The sequence below is a fragment of the Mandrillus leucophaeus genome, unplaced genomic scaffold (genome assembly GCF_000951045.1).
Source record: "Mandrillus leucophaeus isolate KB7577 unplaced genomic scaffold, Mleu.le_1.0 Scaffold169, whole genome shotgun sequence".
In the NCBI taxonomy this organism is placed as follows: Eukaryota; Metazoa; Chordata; class Mammalia; order Primates; family Cercopithecidae; genus Mandrillus; species Mandrillus leucophaeus.
This window is the reverse complement of record NW_012101687.1, coordinates 1430413-1448372: the sequence shown is the minus strand read 5'-3', so window position 1 is coordinate 1448372 and position 17960 is coordinate 1430413. Positions and strand designations below refer to the sequence as shown.

The following is a 17960-nucleotide window of genomic DNA, read 5'->3' as shown; positions in this document are numbered from 1 at the left end:
AGTGGGACATATGTATATATGATATATGGTGTATCAGTCAGTGGGGAAAAGAAATGTTGGAATAAGGTTTCTAAGTTGGAATCAAAGCTGCCCAATAACTTGTCGGGAAATAAAATCAAAGCCTTTGAGGTTATCTTTTCTGAGGGGAGAAATGTTTTGCATCTCTACCAGACAGAACTCAATTTGTATCTTATCACTTTTCTACAAGTTGCCATCCACTTTTGCAGAGTCTGAGCTCTGAGCAAGAGAAACAATGAGAATTGCCATCCCCTAGACTCAGACACCCCTGTGGCAGGCTCACTAGTGTCTAGTGTGCCTTATTTCTTAGGGTTTGATCATACATCTTATTGCTTCTGTCCTGGACCCACCACCACCTCTCTTCAGAAATCTTAATAGCTTCTCTTCAGTCTGATTCTGGCCTGGGACCATTCATCCCGCCCTGATAGCCTTATGCATCTCTGTTGTGATCAAACATGTTTATTTCTAGCTTGTAAGTTTGTGTATTATCTGTAGGATGTTCACTTATAGACGGTGTACTTTCTGAAGGTCACTCCATTTCCCTCATGCCCAGATTCTTGGAGAACAATCCTATCGTCCTCCTCCTGCACTGTTGTTCTGCCATATGACTTGTCAGGCAGGGCTATAGTAAAGATTAAATTGAAGGCTGGGCGCAGTGACTCACGCCTGTAATCCCAGCATTTTGGGAGGCTGAGGCGGGTGGATCACTTGAGGTCAGGAGTTGGAGACCAGCCTGACCAACATGGAGAAACCCCGTGTCTACTAAAAATACAAAATTAGCCAGGCATGGTGGTGCAGGCCTATAATCCCAGCTACTCAGGAAGCAGAGGTAGTCAGGAAGCGGAGGCAGGAGAATTGCTTGAACCCGGGAGGCAGAGGTTGTGGTAAGCTGAGATCACACCACTGGACTCCAGTCTGGGCAAAAAGATTAAATTGGTAACACTCTAGCCCAGGGCATGTCTCTTTGTCTCTCTCAGATGGGGTACTTCCTTGTCCTAGGCTCTTCATAATGTCAGGCATCAGCAGTCTCTACAGTGGAAAAAGAAAATCAAGACAGTTAGCATTCAGTGCAGTGGGAGTTTGGTTAGTTGCAACTTGTCATCCTTCCTGAATGACAGTGTGCCTGGCCCTCAGCCCCACAGGCCCCAAGGGCGGGTGGAGGGTGTGCCACCCACCCAGAGCTGAGGAGGCCCACATGGGCCTGAGAGGAACGGAGGTCAATCTGTTGCAGAGGGAATTGGAAAAAGGGTAAAAGCTGGAGACGGGCCAGGCCAGAGCCAAGCTGGGAGCTAGAACACAGAGGCTGAGTCAAGAGGGGTGCTGTTAGCAGGCAGCAGGCAGGCCTGAGCAAAGACACCCACAACACAGACTCCGCCGCAGCCGGCCAGCTTGATGGTGGCTGGGGCAAGTGCAAAGGACCAGCAGTGGAGCTGGCAATAACTAGGGGACCAGCTGCTTACTTGCGGCTTGGTTTATCTCCTGGAGAATTTGGAGAATGATCTAGGTCTTTTGTTTTTGTTACTACGTGAACCAATAGATGTGTGAAGGTGCTCTGGGATGAATGAGAAAGGCAGCACCTAAATCTGCCACAGATCTTAAAAACTGTGCGACTTTTTTGGTTGGGACTCAGCTCCCCAAGGGCCAGGGTAGCCCCTGGCTTGCTTACACTTACAGCCAAAATCCCAGCTACTGATTCTGTCATTGTTGAGCCCTCATTTTTTCCAGCTCTTGGTGCCACATTGTTGCCAGAATGCAGCAGGAGGTGGCATTTGGAGCAGCTGTTCCTTTCTCTCCTCAGCTAAGGAGACTCCCCAGACAGGAGGGCAGCAGCTGCTTTCTGACCCAATTCCTCTCCAAACCCCTGAGTTTCTAATGGTATAAACTGAGATTGTTCTTCTTGGGCTGCAAGCTTCCAGTTTGGAAGACTGTATTCTATTTCGTTTTCTTCCAGCGCCATAGATAGTGTAGGATTGTCCTCAAAACTGACATTACTTAAATTGTCAGAGTTAAAGGAATGGGGCTACCCCAGTGGTATCTGTCACGAGTAAACCAAAATGCCTGGTGATTTACAGGAAAACTATCTCTGAGAAGTAGGTGTCAGTTTGGTCCTTAAGGCCATTGGGACAAGGGAGTGAGCCATAGGGAGCTGTCAGAGCTTGAGGACTCCTTCTGGGATGGCTGTCACTTGCCACGACTTGCTCCAGAGAGCAGATGCAATTGCCCTTCAAAGCCAAGTGGGGCGAGTTGGCTCTGCAGCTAAAGCCTTTCACTTGTGTCAAAATCTAAAACATAAGTATCGGGTTTCTGATCTTGGCCTTCAGGATGTTGTTCAAACATGTCGGTAGACTTGCTTAGAAATATAAAACAAGGCTGAATATGAATCACTGTGAGCCCACCCTGCCTCCTGTGAAAGCTTCTGTTCTCAGGAGGGTTCGAAGCAATTGCAGCACATGCTGACAAATAGTTAAAATTGAACTGAGCTTTGTAGAACTATATCCCAGCCCTGAGTGTTATGTTCTAAGAAGCTCATTGGCTCTTTTAGAACAGAAAAACCTTGCAACTGTTTTCATAGTCCAGGTTCCCCAGAGGCATCCTCTAGTCAGCACAAAAGACAGACCATACGAGAAAAATTTTGCTTCACATGAGCTAGGGTAGAATGCAAAGCCAACTGACAGGGTGGTGAGCCGTAGGAGCATGGAGCAGGACTTTATGCAGATGTTCTTGGAAAGCCACAAAGAGCTCTGATGAGAAGAAACCCAGCGGATATGATTAATTATTCATCTTTAGTTGGTTGGGCAGTTGGAAATGAATAAAGGCTGCCTGACTAGCTAGGAGATTACATGTCCAAAAAAAAAAAAAAAATCATGATTTGGTGGAAAGAACACAGCAAATGAGGTCAGATAGTCTAGTCTTGAATCCTGGTGCTTCTGCATTCTAGCTGGACAAGTCAGTCCATCAACTTTTTCAAGGTTCAGTATCCTCATTCGTGGAAAGGCAATGAATTTGCTGCACAGAGGTGTTGGAAGATCAAAAGCAATCATATGTAAGAAAGTAACTGGATAAGAGATTCATTTCCAGGGGTAGGGAGAAGTATGAACTTACACCTCAGAATCCTTAGAATTATTTTTGCACAGGAAATAAATCCAAGGTAACCACTATCAAACTCCAGGTAAACAGGGCTGTATGGCACAATTCATTGTTACTGGTTTCAGAACAGCCCCCCGTGCTCCCTATTTTTGTTAATTATTGATTTCTAGAATCTTTTATGTAGTTTTAAAATAATTTTATTTTTGTTAATTTGCCATTACTAGGCTAGTTCCAGGAGAACCATAGAGCTGGCTATTAAAATTCAGTATCCTTTAACCTTGGGAGATGTCCCTGGAGAAACAGATTACTTTTAGATTTAAACTATTTATTAGCCTCTCATCCTGAAGAGTTTTCCATCAACTCTTCAACTCTGAGGCTCAGAAAAAACAAGGCTTTTTGCCAATAACTGTGACCTTGAAGTTAATGAGCTACTCTGCTAACTGACTGTGGTTGGCACTCATCTCTAATGCTTTGGTTAGTGTACTACCATTGGTTGGTGTTGGTAGTTTTGGGTGCCACTCTTCCTCGTGCCCCTTGTGGGTTCTGGCCTGTGGTGCAAACACCCAGAATCACAGGCCAATAGAGTCATGACGAACTTCACTATTATTCCAGTCCCACACCAAGTGTTTCCTCAAATGCAAGGATTCTGGTTTACTATGTTGGAAAACATGCCTCAAATCTAAGACCAAAGTGAGTTTCCTAGCTCCCCTTTAAAGCTTAAGATTTAGTACCCTCACATGTGGGTGCATCTCAAGGATATGGCTGGGCCTGCAGAACAGAAGCTGATGCACTTTACCAACCAGCCATAGGCACAGAGTCTGCAGGACTGCACCCCTGAACCTAGTTGCAAGTGGAACGGAGATAGCAAGGAGGATGCCCCATCCTCTAGGAATGGTGGTGACGGTCCCTGCCCCAGGTGTGTTGCTTGCCATGTGGAGAAAACATGGCTAAGAACAAAGACAGAAAAGGGGCAAAAGGGCAAGAGATCCCACAGATAAAGTCAGAGTGGGACATAAGCAGGAACCTCGGGCAAAGAGATTTCACCCAGTAGTAAACAGGGTCCGAAGAATGTCAGTCTATTACCAATCCTAATAACTACTAGCCTCCTTCTCATGTTTTCCCTTCCCCCACTATTCCTCCTCTTCATCCCTTTGAGAAAGCAGCATGGAGATAGAAGGAAAAGGACTAGAATAGGCCAGGTGCAGTGGCTCAGGCCTGTAATCCCAGCAATTTAGGAGGTCCTGGCAGGAGGTCAGGAGGTCATTTGAGGACAGGAGTTCAAGACCAGCCTGGCTAACATGGCGAAACCCTGTCTCTGCTAAAACTATAAAAATTAGCCAGGCAGGAGTGGCATGCGCCTGTAATCCCAGCTACTCGGGAGACTGAATCAGGAGAAATCGCTTGAGCCTGGGAGGTGCAGGTTGTAGTGAGCCGAGATGGCGCCACTGCATTCCAGTCCAGGTGACAGAGTAAGACCCTGTCTCAAAAAAAGAAAAAGAAAAAAAAAGGACTAGAATAGAATATAAATCAACAATATTTCCTCCAGTGAAGGCTCCTTGGAGGAATGGCTGATTCCAGATCGGAGATAGGAACTATTCATGGTGAGTCATATTTTGTGCTGGAAAGTAAAGACGTGACCAAAACCAATGGCTCCTATCAAAAGGACACAGGAGTCAACATGAAAGACTTCCTGTGGCCAAAGATGAGAACATTTGAGCATCCAAAAGAATAATGATGCAACTCATTGAAATGCATTGAATAGGCCAGGCGCAGTGGCTCACGCCTATAATTCCAGCACTTTTGGAAGGCCAAGGTGAGATCAGGAGTTCAAGACCAGTCTGGCCAACATGGCGAAACCCCATCTCTACTAAAAATATAAAAATTAGCCGGGCGTCGGGGCAGGTGCCTGTAATCCCAGCTACTCAGGAGGCCGAGGCACGAGAATTGCTTGAACCTGGGAGATGGAGGTTTCAGTGAACCAAGATCATGCCACTGCACTCCAGCCTGGCCGACAGAGTGAGACTCAGTATCAAAACAAAAACAAACAAAAAATGCATTGTATATATCAAAATTTATAGGTTCATATTGATCCCATCCCCCACTTCCCCACACACAAATTCTCATTGGGCCACCATTCAAAGTATTTAGTGAACAAATTCCCTGTTCTGAAATTGAAAGGAAAGAATTAGCATTCATTCATTCTGCCCTTCTTGTAAAAGATGTATTTCAGAGTAACAAGGCAGCACTAATTGATGAAACAGAATTCTCCTTTACAAAATCATTTTAGCTAATAAATAGAGAAGATATTAATAGGATTAGAAAAAGATTATTGCTTTACAACCCCTAATGAAATTTTGATTCAGATACTGATCAATAAATAAAATCATTAGATTAAAGATTGATGAGAACCCTTACAATAGCGGAATGAGGCTGTCATCACCTGAACCCACCCAAAGTAGGACAACTAGACATGATGTGATAGGAAGCACTGTGCCACCTGTGAATTGTTCCTGCCCCCACCCCCACTACAAAGCTAACCTTGACTGAAATCAAGCATCTAGTGTTAACTTCCATTTAGAGAAATGTGGGAGACAGAGGAACATGCTACAGAGCAAATGACACAGTGTCAGCAATAGATCAGCAGCACAAGGGAAAAGACGAGAACCCGCCATGGGTAAGAGGAGAATTAACAGACTTAACACAGATGTAGTGTGTGAACTTTGTTGGGATTCTGACTTAAGCAAGCCAACTTAAAAAATTTTTTTTGAGGCCGGGCACAGTGGCTCACACCTGTAACCCTAGCACTTTGGGAGGCCAAAGCAGGCAGATCACTTGAGCTCAGGAGTTCAAGACTAGCCTGGTCAACATGGCGAAACCCTGTCTCTACTAAAAATAGAAAAATTAGCTAGGTGTGGTGGCGCATGCCTGTAACCCCAGATACTGAGGAGGCTGAGACAGGAGAAGTGCTTGAACCCGGGAGGCAGTGAGCCAAGTTGCAGTAAGCCGAGGTCACGCCACTGCACTCCTGCCTGGGTGACAAAGTGAGACCCTGTCTCAAAAAAGTAAAAATAAAATAAAATGAAAAAATCATTTTTGAGACAATTGGGGAAATTATAGTGGCTATCAGGTAAGAAGAGTTGCTGCTGCCAGTAAATTGATGATGTGGAGGTTATGAAAGAAAGTGATCATATTTTTTGGAGGTGTATACTGAAGTATGTAGGAGTGAAATGACATGCAGACTGGTGTTTGCTTGAAAACACTCCCCCGAAGAAGAGAAGGATAGCTGAAGGAAACATGGCAAACTCTTGATGATTGTTGGATCTGAGTGGTGAATAGATGGGTGTTCCACCCTCTCTAGAATATGTATGAAATTTTCACTAAGAATGTTTTCAGAAATCTCCTATCTTGCCTAAGGCAAAAACATAATTGTGGAGCAGCCTAAATATTCCTCTCTGCAATGAGTATTTATTAAGCAACTGTGTGCTAAGCAAGGAGAAACTGTGCCATGGCAAGATCTAAGCTTTGCCGTCAGAAGCCTCGATTTGAGCCGATTCACTGTTGCCATCAGTTTGATCCTGGGCAAGTTGCTATTTCTCTTTGAACTTTCATTTCCCTGTCTGTATATGATCTGCTCCACAAACTGGTAGAGACAGTAATATCTCTTTGCTTTCTAAACTGCTCACTCAACTCCCACAGACCTTACTAGCAAGAAGTCTAGCATCCCCTGTTGGAGGACCTTCCCCCTATCTTCTTCACTGTCTGGGAATCTGGGTCTCCTCAGCCCACAGGTAGGCAGGCCTGGCCCTGGTACCAGAAGTGCCCTCCCTCTCATGGCCACACAGTGTCAACTTTGGAGCTTTGTCCTGCCTAGCTACTCTGTCACGGGACAGCTTTGCTGATTCCCAGCATGGCCTTGGGTGAGGGGTGAGGGGATGGCTGGAACCCCAGAATTAAATCTCTCTTAGTTCACACTCTCTTTCTCTGCAATGACTCATAAAGGGACAGGACATCATGACTGATCCTCAGCCTCATAAATTGCAGGACAAGCCCTTTCTATCTGACAAAATACTAACCCCACTATGTGGCAGGTGCTGCCTTAGGGGCTTGAGATACATCCATGGGCAAAAAGGACCCCTACTCCCCTCAAGGAGCTGGGGAGTGGGGATCTGCCCCAAACCCGAGCCCAGGCCACCAGCAAAGTCTTCCCCTCTCCCCCTGGTGAGTATTGCTTTGGAAGGTAGGGGTGCTCTCAACCACACGGTGTGAACCTAACCTACTTCTCCCCAAGCATCACCAGTGAGCATGTTAGATGAGCGATGGATGGTGGGGCCAGTGCAGGGGTGCTGAGTGTTACTAGGCTACACACACACACACACAACCCCGCACACCCTTTATGTAGTAAAGTAGGGCTTACTACTCTATCCTTGTATAACTTAGTGCAGACTGAGAAACCTTTATAACTGTCACCTCTTAAAATGAAGACTCTTACCCATCTTACAGAATCATTATGAGGATTAAATCAGATTTCTTCACTGGGCTGTGCTCATAAAGGTTGTGTTTTGCTCACTGCTCTACTTTTTTTTTTTCACTCTATCCTGTGAAATATATTCTCAGTCCCTAAAACAGTCTCTGAGGCATAGTAGTGTCCAGTATGTGCACACATACACACACACACACACACACTCACATGCACACACAGTGATGGAATGAGCCTGCGAAGAGGGTCATCTCAGGAAACGTTAGCTCTGCAGATTCTCAGTCGGTCCAGGGTGGGTCTGAGACTGCATTTTCACTGGCTCCTGAGGGTGGCTCCTGTCCAGGAGGACACTGAAAGTGATGAGGCCGAGAGGTGCATGTTGAGTGGCAGGAGAGTGGAACCATTAGGCACTTGGTGTCTGGAGTCTGTCAGATATGTCCCCACCATTCTTACCTTTGTGGCCTTGGGTGGGTTACATAACCCCAGTGAAATTGAATTTCCTCACCTCTAATATGGCAATAACCACTAGGACTGCCTGGTGAATAGTATTGACCCAATCAGCTTGATATTTTAGCTCTCTGTCCAGTAAAATAAAAACCCACACACTGACCACTTTTGTATTGCCTTCAGAATGCCATAGCCCTCTGAAGTAAAATCACTGGGTAGAAACAAAGATCCTTGCTTTAAGAGTTTTAACCTTCACATTTGCCCTGTATAGCTCTGATTTTGTTTTTTTGTTTTTTACTATTTTACAATAATATTTTCATGCTTTAGTTGGATAAAAACAAATATATATATTATATATGTGTGTGTGTATATATATATAATTACAGTAGAAAATTAAGCCTGACCATTGCTTGAAGTCTTTGTGGAGGGCATCTGGCACAACTCAATAAAACCCGTGGCCCCCTCAAAGCGTTAACTGAGCATCAAGTGCTGAGTGTGCTGCTGGGCACAATGCCCAGCACAGTGAGAGCTTGGGGACTGCTGCATATTCATGTGTGTGCCTCTTCCTCTTGTTCACTGCTGTTTCTGGCACCCCATGCTGTGCTTACAATATGGTAGGAGCTCAATAAATATTTGATGAATATACAAATGATTAGTTATTTTAGCCTCAGATGAACACTCACAGGTGGTCAGGTGGAGGAGTGAGGGCTGGTGGAGGAGTGAGGCTTTGGCCAGCTGTAGTTGGCCTCAGGAGCAGAGAGACCCGGGGCAGCAGGGGGCCCGCAGCACTCAGGGTAGATGCCTTCAGTTACCAAATCAAACCCTAGACAAATGCTGAGGGAGTGAGTTAAGCCAAGGCACAGAGCAAGGGTGTTGTCATAGAAACACATTCAGGTCTTTTACATAGTGTTCTGTGATGGTGCTCATTGGGGGTTCCAGAGCAAATAAAAGGATGAACTTCATGGTACTTGCCCAAAGAGAGGATACGCCGAGCACTGTGCTTAGCAGAGCACCAGGCAGGAGTGGGGAGGAAGGAAAGGCCTTTGGCTTATTCCCTGACATCTCAACAGTTGTAAAAGGCTGCTGCGGGCAGCTCCTCTGACCAGGGTTTGCCCCAGGAAAATAGTAGAAGTCAACATGCCCTGGGGAAGTTCTCTCCTGTATCCCCCTGATGACGACTGCAAAGGAGGGAGGGAGGACCCAGACATTCCATTTCTCCTCATTTGTCAGTTCTGGTTGGGACTTCATAAGTCCAAGGATATTCTTGGAGTGGGAAAAAATGCTGCAGGATTCGTGCGGGGAGCTGACTGATGCTGATATTACAAATCCATGATGTGACTAAAAGTCGTGTGAAAAGATTGATCATCAAGAAGTTGCAGAAGGAAAAGTCTCCAGCCCAGCTAAATGTTCCCATCCCACTTTCTCTGTCTTCAGGTGACCTTGTACAAGGACTCTGACATGGAGGACTTTGGGTTCAGTGTAGCAGATGGCTTGCTGGAGAAAGGAGTGTATGTCAAAAATATTCGCCCAGCTGGGCCAGGAGATCTTGGTGGCTTAAAGCCATATGACAGGCTCTTACAGGTAAGACCTCACGTGGAATTTTAATTCCTTGCAAGTAATTTGTGACTAGGAGTTTCCTCTACATCCTCCTGCATATTTGGGGCCCTTTGCTCTTTTCCCTTTCAGCCTTTGTCATCCAGATTATGGAATCAGTAGAAGCAAACAGCTGAATAAAGAATTTTCAGCACTGGTAAATTCTAACCCAGCCCCCAAAGTTCTGTGGTTTCTTATCAGTTTTTTTCAGCACTGAGCTCAGAGCCATCTTTCCCAGTCTCACGCTCATTTCTCAGACTCCACCCAACCACTGGTCACCTCCCACCATCACACAGTAGTCCCGTAAATTTGACGTAGTTATCCGACTCCAGGCACCCAGTCTAGTCCTTCCTACCACTCGTCTTCTACGTGACCTACAAGGCCTCAGGGATTTGGCCTCTCCTTACCTTGCCAGCATCTTGTCTTACCTCTTCATTCATTCATTCATTCATTCATTCATTCATTCATTCATTCATTTATGAGACAGAGTCTCGCTCTGTCACTGGAGTGGAGTGGCACGATCTCAGTTCACTGCAACCGCCACCTCCCAGGTTCAAGACATCCTCCTGCCTCAGCCTCCCAAGTAGCTGGGATTACAGGTGCCTTCCACCACACCCAGCAAGAATGCAATTTGCTAACTAATTAGAGGGTTGATGACGGACCTTTTGAGGTTGATGGAAAGTTACAATCTTTTTTCCTTTTTTTTTTTTTTGAGACAGAGTCTCACTCTGTCTCTCAGGCTGGAGTGCAGTGGCACGATCTCAGCTCACTGCAACCTGCACCTCCTGCATTCAAGTGATTCTCCTGCCTCAGCCTCCCAAGTAGCTAGGATTACAGGTGCATGCCACCATGCATGGCTAATTTTTGTATTTTTAGTAGAGACCGTGTTTCACCAGGTTGGCCAGGCTGGTCTCGCACTCCTGACCTCAAGTGATCCACCCTCCTCGGCCTCCCAAAGTGCTGGGATTTTAGATGTGAGCCACTGTGCCCAACCTCTTCATTTACTCTCTAGCTTCAGCTGGATTTGTTTCAGGAATGGTGTACGCTGCCACCTCCTGGCCTTTGCACCTGCTGTGCCCTGAGCTTGTGGCACTTCTCTGCTAAACATGCACAGGTTCTTTCCCTGCTCCTTCCTTGACTTCAGGTACCTGCTCACATGCTGCCACTTAAACCTCTCTGTTTAAAAGGGCCCTTCCTGCCTCTCCATTCTTCACAGTGCCTCATTGGTTCGCAGTACAGCCAGAGATGATGCTAGTTATTTGCTTAGTCTGTGTTGCCCACTAGAATGTAACTCCATGAAGGTGGCGATTTTACTCTTCACTCTATTCTCAGTTCCAAGAACAATGCTGTCACATAACAGTGCTCAGTACTGTGCAGCAGAATAGAAGCGCATTGGCTCTGAGCCTTATACACGCTTCCCTTTCTCTGAATGCTCTTCTAATCCCTAGGCCTTACCTGCCTCACTCCGACTCAACTTTTTGGTCTCACATAGATCAGCGATTCCCATCCTTGATTGAAAAAATGAAATCACCTAGAGAATGTATCCCAATGTTCAGATCAAATGGCAGACCAATTAAACCAGTGACTTTAGGAGAGAGATACAGCATCGGTGTGTTTTTACACCTCCCCCAGTGATTCCAACGAGCAGCCAAATTGACAATCACTCGTTTAGAGGACTTCCCTTCAAAGCCCAACTTCACCAGACATCACCCAACCTTCTTTACCTCATGTCTGGACTAGGGGTCCCTCCTATACAGAATAGCAGCTTTTTCTTTTGGTAGAATTTACATTATTAAAACTGCCTGTTTGGAGGTTGCAGTGAGCTGAGATCACGCCACTGCACTCCAGCCTGGGCGCAGAGTGAGTCTCAAAAAAAACAAAAACAAAAACAAACAAAAACACCTTCCTGTTTCCTTGCATATACTCCCCAGCAGATTGTAAACTTTTTGAGAACAGGATAGTATCTTATTCTCTCATTTACCGTTATATGGTGTTTGATATCTCAGTATCTCTCTCAATATCTGAAACCAAAAAGCTGAACCTTGCTTACTTAATATAGTAACATTGTGGTCAGGTAGAGTTTTATTTAGGAAAGCAGATTTCTGAGCTTATGTGCAGTTTTTGGGAAGGGCATTTTGCAGGAAAATGGAGCAGCTTGAAGTCAGTCTTAGCAGTGTACTCACCTGGAAACAGTCTGTCACCAAACAGCTAACTTTCAAAGCAGGAGGCTGCCACGGATTGGTTAGCTTTCAGAGATGTGTTCACTGAAGCATGTTGTCACTGATCAATTTGATAGTTCTGGAACAATTCTGGTGATGATTTTTACTATGGCAACAGAACAATTAGTCTTATCCTAGGAGTTTGGGGACACTTTGTTTTCCATAGACATGCTAATATTTGCTGAATGAATAACTATGGATAAGTTACTTACCCTCTATATGAGTGTCTTCCTAATCCATAAATTAGAGCTAGGCGTACTCTCATGGAAGCTGAGGCTGTAAAAGTAGACTACATTCAGATTATAAAGGACCTTGAATGTGATGCTAAAGCTCTTGAACTTTATGCTGAAGGCATATTAATTTCTTAAGCAGGATAATGATATAATTGGTAACATAGAAAGGCAAGACAATATTATTGTGGGTGTATCGGGGATGGGTTAGGGAAGGGAAGATCACAGGCAAGGAGACCAGGTAGGGGTAGGTAAGATAAGACACCTGTTTCAGAACTAATGAGTCTTTAATATTTTCAGCACATCGTGATAGAGCAGTCTGGAAAGCATTTGGTGGTTTGGATCTGTTGGTGAGGAGAGATGATAGAGCCAGAGTTAAAGATTTAGGATACTGAATCTTTAGTGGGGTTTAGGACAAGTTGCCCTTGGTGGCTTTATAACAAAGAAGAGAAGAGAACCCAGGATGTATTCTAACAATAACAAAATGTATGTATGTATGTATTTATTTGAGACAGAGATTCTCTCTCGTCACCTAGGCTGGAGTGCAATGGCGTGATCTTGGCTCACTGCAACCTGTGCCTTCCAGGTTCAAGCAATTCTCCTTCCTCAGCCAGCTCCCGAGTAGCTGGGATTACAGGCACCCACCACAATTCCTGGCTAATTTTGTATTTTTAGTAGAAATGGAGTTTCACCATTTTGGGCAGGCTGGTCTCAAACTCCTGACCTCAGGGGATCTGCCCGCCTCAGCCTCCCAAAGTACTGGGATTACAGGCGTGAGCCACCGTGCCTGGCCACAATAACCAAATGTAAAGGACAGGAAGAAATAAAGGCAGGAAAGGACTGAAAGCAAGCAGTTAAAATGGTAAAAGGATCAAAACAAAGTGGGGTTGTAGAATCAAGGAAGGAGAGTTTTAAGGGTGAGGAGCTGTCAGGAGTGGCAAATGCTAAACACCAAGGAGGATGCGAACTCCAGAACATTCCTGGATTTGACAAGTGGGGTCATTTGCCAGAATGACCATGTGTCAGGGGGGACCTGAAAAAACTGAGGAGAGAATGGGAGGTCAAGGAGTAGAACCGGCATGTGGGTGATTGTAAAAACTTTTGTTGGTGAAGAAGGAGAAATGGAAGAAGATGGGTGCATGTATAAGCTGAAGAGGGAATAAGCTCATTTTTTTAAAAAAAAATTCTTATTCTTAGTAGAGACAGGGTCTCACTATGTTGCCCAGGCTGGTCTCAAACTCCTGGCATCAAGCGATCCTCCCATCTTGGTCTCCTCAAGTGCTGCGATGACAAGTGTGAGCCACTGCACCTGGTGGAGCTCACTTGTAAGAGAGGTAGTTCAGCATCGTGATTCAGAGCACAGGCTTTGAGATCAGCCAGTTGGCCTGGGATTACATCCTATGACCCTTAACAACTACTGATCTAAAGCAAAGCTCTTAACCTCTCTGTGCCTTGCTTTTCTCATCTGTAAATTAGGGATAATATTCAGCACTTGGAGCACCCCCACTGTGGGTGGGGCCACCTGCTTGGCATGAGGATAGGTAGGATGTGTATGTCTTCCTTGCCCTTGAGAGTCTTACGATTTACTGGTAGACAATGACAAGTGAGCCAGTAGCCATGTCACAGCATAGTCAGAGCAAGGATAGACCTCATGGTGCTCATTTTAGCACCTTCATGACTTCAAACAACTTGTTGCACCTGAAATGGTCCTCTGGGTTTTGGGAATTATGGTTACAATGATAATTCAAAATGGCTCTTCTTGACCTTTCAGGTGAACCATGTCCGAACCAGAGACTTTGACTGCTGCCTTGTTGTGCCCCTCATAGCAGAATCCGGGAATAAGCTGGACCTGGTTATTAGTAGAAACCCACTGGCTTCACAGAAGTCTGTAGAACAACAGAGTCTACCAGGAGATTGGAGTGAACAGAACAGTGCTTTTTTCCAGCAGCCTAGCCACGGTGGTAATTTGGAGACACGAGAACCCACTAATACATTATAGCAACGCTTTTTATAAAGCAGGACAAAAGACAATATCTACATGGTGCTAAAAATCCCTTTAAGATTTCTGTGACATTTGAAGCACAGATAATCACGTGGCATTAACTGCAAGCACAGGGGTCTTTTAAATCTCTCTCATGGCTCATGTTCACTTCCCTTTTCAAGTTGAAGAGGTTTCTTTTTTGGTGACCGCTATGGTACATGGTGGGCAATGCCCTGCCAGGCCCAATGGTAGAGGAAAATAGGCCGTCCCCCCAACTCTACAATTAACATCAGAGGAAATTTTTTACAAGTTCATCTTACTATCACTTTTTAAAAAGAGAAACATCTGTTTGAAAATATTCTCTATGATGATTTCCTTAATTCACTTTGAAATCAGTTTCTTACTATGAAGTCATTAATGTAAGAACTTGACCAACAAGGCTTTTCTTCTCATAGGCTGGCTCTACTAGGGGAACTAGTGTTTGGTAAACTGCTGGGACTGCCACAATGGGAGGGGTACAGGTATAAAATTAAGTTATCTTAAAATGTTTCAGCAATGATGCACGTAGGAGACCATAATAGGTGGTGGTAAATGTTTTGCCCAAGTATAGGAATGATTTTAACTAAGATGTATGCTATTCCCTATGCAACAAATTATCAAACAGGATATGTCTTGTGACCTGTTTTTTTTTTTAAGGACACATTTTTAATAGCTGAAAATCTCTGATAATGAATTAGAGGGTGTAGTAAACACGAGAATTAGTTATATTATCTTATTTTTAAAATTCAAGACTAAGAACTTAAGAAAGAATGAAGAGTCTATTAAAATGAGGTTCATCTTAATGATAGGCAAACCAAACTCATACTGCTTGACATGTTTTGAAAACTGGTAATATTGAGGGTGTACAGCACATGTACTTAAAAATGACACTGGGCTATCTTTTGTTCTGAGCCATGCCACTTACCGAAATTGTAAATACATTTTTCACAAATGCATTGCCAATTATTACCATCCCTCAAAGCAATAAATTGTGACAGTTGCTTTAAATGTTTGTCAGCAACTGTTTTCATTTGTTCAGATATTTTGAATAGCTACGCTAATAACTGTTATTTGGTGAATATAAAAAACTAGATCTGTATATTGATGGTAGACTCTCCATATTGAAATAATTATTTTCCAAACGTTTTCATTTTGGTCAATAATTCAAACTACCACTTAGGCAAAGCATTCGAACACTGTGTCCTTTGTTTAAGGAAATAAAAATCACCTTTCTTTTTGTGCAAAAAAAAATATTATTTCGATCACATTTCAGAACCGCCAGGGCAAGAAAGTATAAAGCAGAATCATGTTAAGAAAAAAGAAAAAAAGATCATGAGTCACTTAAATATGTATTTTTATTTGTAACAAACAAGTATTAAACTGTAAAGTATTTTTGTACAAATTTAATACTTTAATAGCATGGTATTTATCGTCTATGTATGGTTTTGGGGAATTCAAAATTGTTCAAATATTTGTATGGAAAAAATAAAACCCTCTACCAAATGGAATAAACCGTGATTTTAAAAAGCCAAATAAAGAGGACATGCATTATTGGTGTTTTGAATATATTTCAGTGTTCTAGCCTGAGTCCTATACAAGTTGTTTTGTTTTGTTTTGAGATGGATTTTCACTCTGTTGCCCAGGCTGGAGTGCAGTGGCACAATCTCAGCTCACTGCAACCCCTGCCTCCTGGGCTCAAGTGATCCTCCTACCTCAGCTTCCCAAGTAGCTGGGATTACAGGTGCCCACCACCACACCTGGCTAGTTTTTGTATTTTTAGTAGACATGGGGTTTCACCACATTGGCCAGGCTGGTCTCAAACTCCTGACCTAAAGTGATCCACCTGCCTTGGCCTCCCAAAGTGTTGGGATTACAGGCGTGAGCCACCGCATCTGGCCACAATGTTTATTTTTGTATAATTTTCTAAAGGTGAAAGGTTTTCCTGTCAACCTGAGAAGCACCACTAAAGAGTAGGAACCTGGGCATTGAAATTGAGTCCAGGTTTCATTTCAGGCTCCAGGCTCTTGTATGACATTTACTCACCATGAATCAGTGTCTCTACCTGAAACTGAAGGTCATGTCTGTACCACAGGATCATTCGGAAGATGAGGAGTGAAATATATGAGAATGGGCTAAAAACACACACAGAAATACCTCCAAAACCAATGGTACATTTACTGTAGGTGACAAGTATTGATCAAGTATCACAACATCCACCTCAGAGAAAATTACATGTATTCTATGAGATATATTTACATAAACTGTTAAAATGTACAAACTTTAATTATGCTACCTTTAAAAATTCACATTCATTTTTATACAGTTGCATTCAGTGTGCCCAGGTTACATTCTGAAAAGCAGAGTATTTTCTAGCACGAGAGTCTTATGACCCAACTGACAATCTATTATTGCAAAAATCTAAGCAACTGTTCAAATTTTTATTGCACTCGCCTCACTTCTGCATCAAGCGTGATGCTGAAGCCAATGAAATGTGTAGTTAGAAGAGGCTTTGTGAATAAATGCAAATGAGAAGCTGTATTTCATGTGAAAGATATTTCAGTTGTAACCAAAACTAAAATGAATCAACAATAGAAAATAGCTGTTAAAAACAGAAAAGCTCTCATGATTTCAGGTAGCACTTTTCAAATATAGTGACCAGGCCAAAGGAAGAGCTAGGGTCAGCCAGTAAGTTCTGAGCACCCCGAGTCCTCTTAAAAAGGGCAGTGACAAACTATGAAATGAAAGGGTTTGGGGCTATGCCACCGGAAGACTGGCAGAAGAAACTGGAGATAAGTAGCCAGATGGGGGCAGAAGAGACAAGGTCTGAAATATATGAGACTCAGGACTTACGAGCAGAGGTTCCAATGAGGTAGATTTCAGCTTAATATAAGGAAGTAATTTCCAACACTAGCGTTGCAAAGTGGTTTTCACCAAGCAGTAAAGACCTTTAGCATTGGAAATGTGTGTTCTACTGGTGACTGATGGGTGTTCAGCAAATAGTAAGCTGGGGTAGATGACCCTTGCAATTTTAACATGCTGGGATGAAACATTATTTGCTTCCAATTTACATTTTAAAAAGGATACTAGAAGTATCCTCTTTCACTCAAATATTTTTTTTGCATGACCGGTAATGTGCCGGCACCATAACAAGGTTTGAGGGAGGCACATCTCACACGTGTGTGTGAACACCAATGCATCAGGCTTAGGAACTACAAAAGGATCTTAATGAAATCTGAGAGAATTTTGAATCAGGTCAGTTATTTGTATTTTAGCCAATAGTACATTTATAATATAAGAACTACTGCTTTGGAATATTCAGTTACATAGTATTAGTTTCATTGTGTTTTTATGGAAAAAAGGTATTTTCAAGTTCTTCTTGACAATGTGAAGCTTTACCTGAGTCCTATACCCTGAAATACAGCCAGAGTTAAAGAAATTTTATTTCTATAAGGTTGTAGTAACGCCCCTGCCCATCGCCTGCATGTTCCAGGAACTGGCTTATTATAAAGAACCATCCTTCCCCAGGTGACTTAGATAAGACTCACAGGTGTTCATCTCCCTTCCCCCGTTTACTTATAACAAAATCAGACACAGACTGCCCTGAAAATTACCATTCTTTGCTTCATAAATGATTAGCTGAATTGCTTGTACTCACTGATCTGGAGAAGATACTAAGCTTCCTTCCCCCAGGCTTTAGAACTTTGACCAACCCTCAATTTAGGCCAGCATACAACACCTCCTTAAGAGGCCCTCCTAGAAGTAATAGGACAAGAGTTAAAATTAATGAAATAGGCAGGGCGCGGTGGCTCAAGCCTGTAATCCCAGCACTTTGGGAGGTCGAGACAGGCGGATCACGAGGTCAGGAGATC

General features: G+C 43.6%; 1 protein-coding gene across 3 annotated transcripts in view; it reads left to right on the top strand.

The window, feature by feature from the left end:
• The window catches only part of GRIP1 (glutamate receptor interacting protein 1), a 328912-nt gene extending 313270 nt beyond the window's left edge, over positions 1-15642 (top strand). For 2 of the 3 annotated variants that reach the window (XM_011976577.1, XM_011976576.1), the window contains 2 exons: positions 9464-9610; positions 13843-15642. In XM_011976577.1, the coding sequence (XP_011831967.1) occupies positions 9464-9610; positions 13843-14070 (375 nt within the window). In that variant the 3' untranslated portion in view covers positions 14071-15642. The remainder of the gene's footprint in view (positions 1-9463; positions 9611-13842) is intronic. The other variant, XM_011976575.1, reaches the window with a different exon arrangement.
• Positions 15643-17960: the final 2318 nt, after the last annotated feature.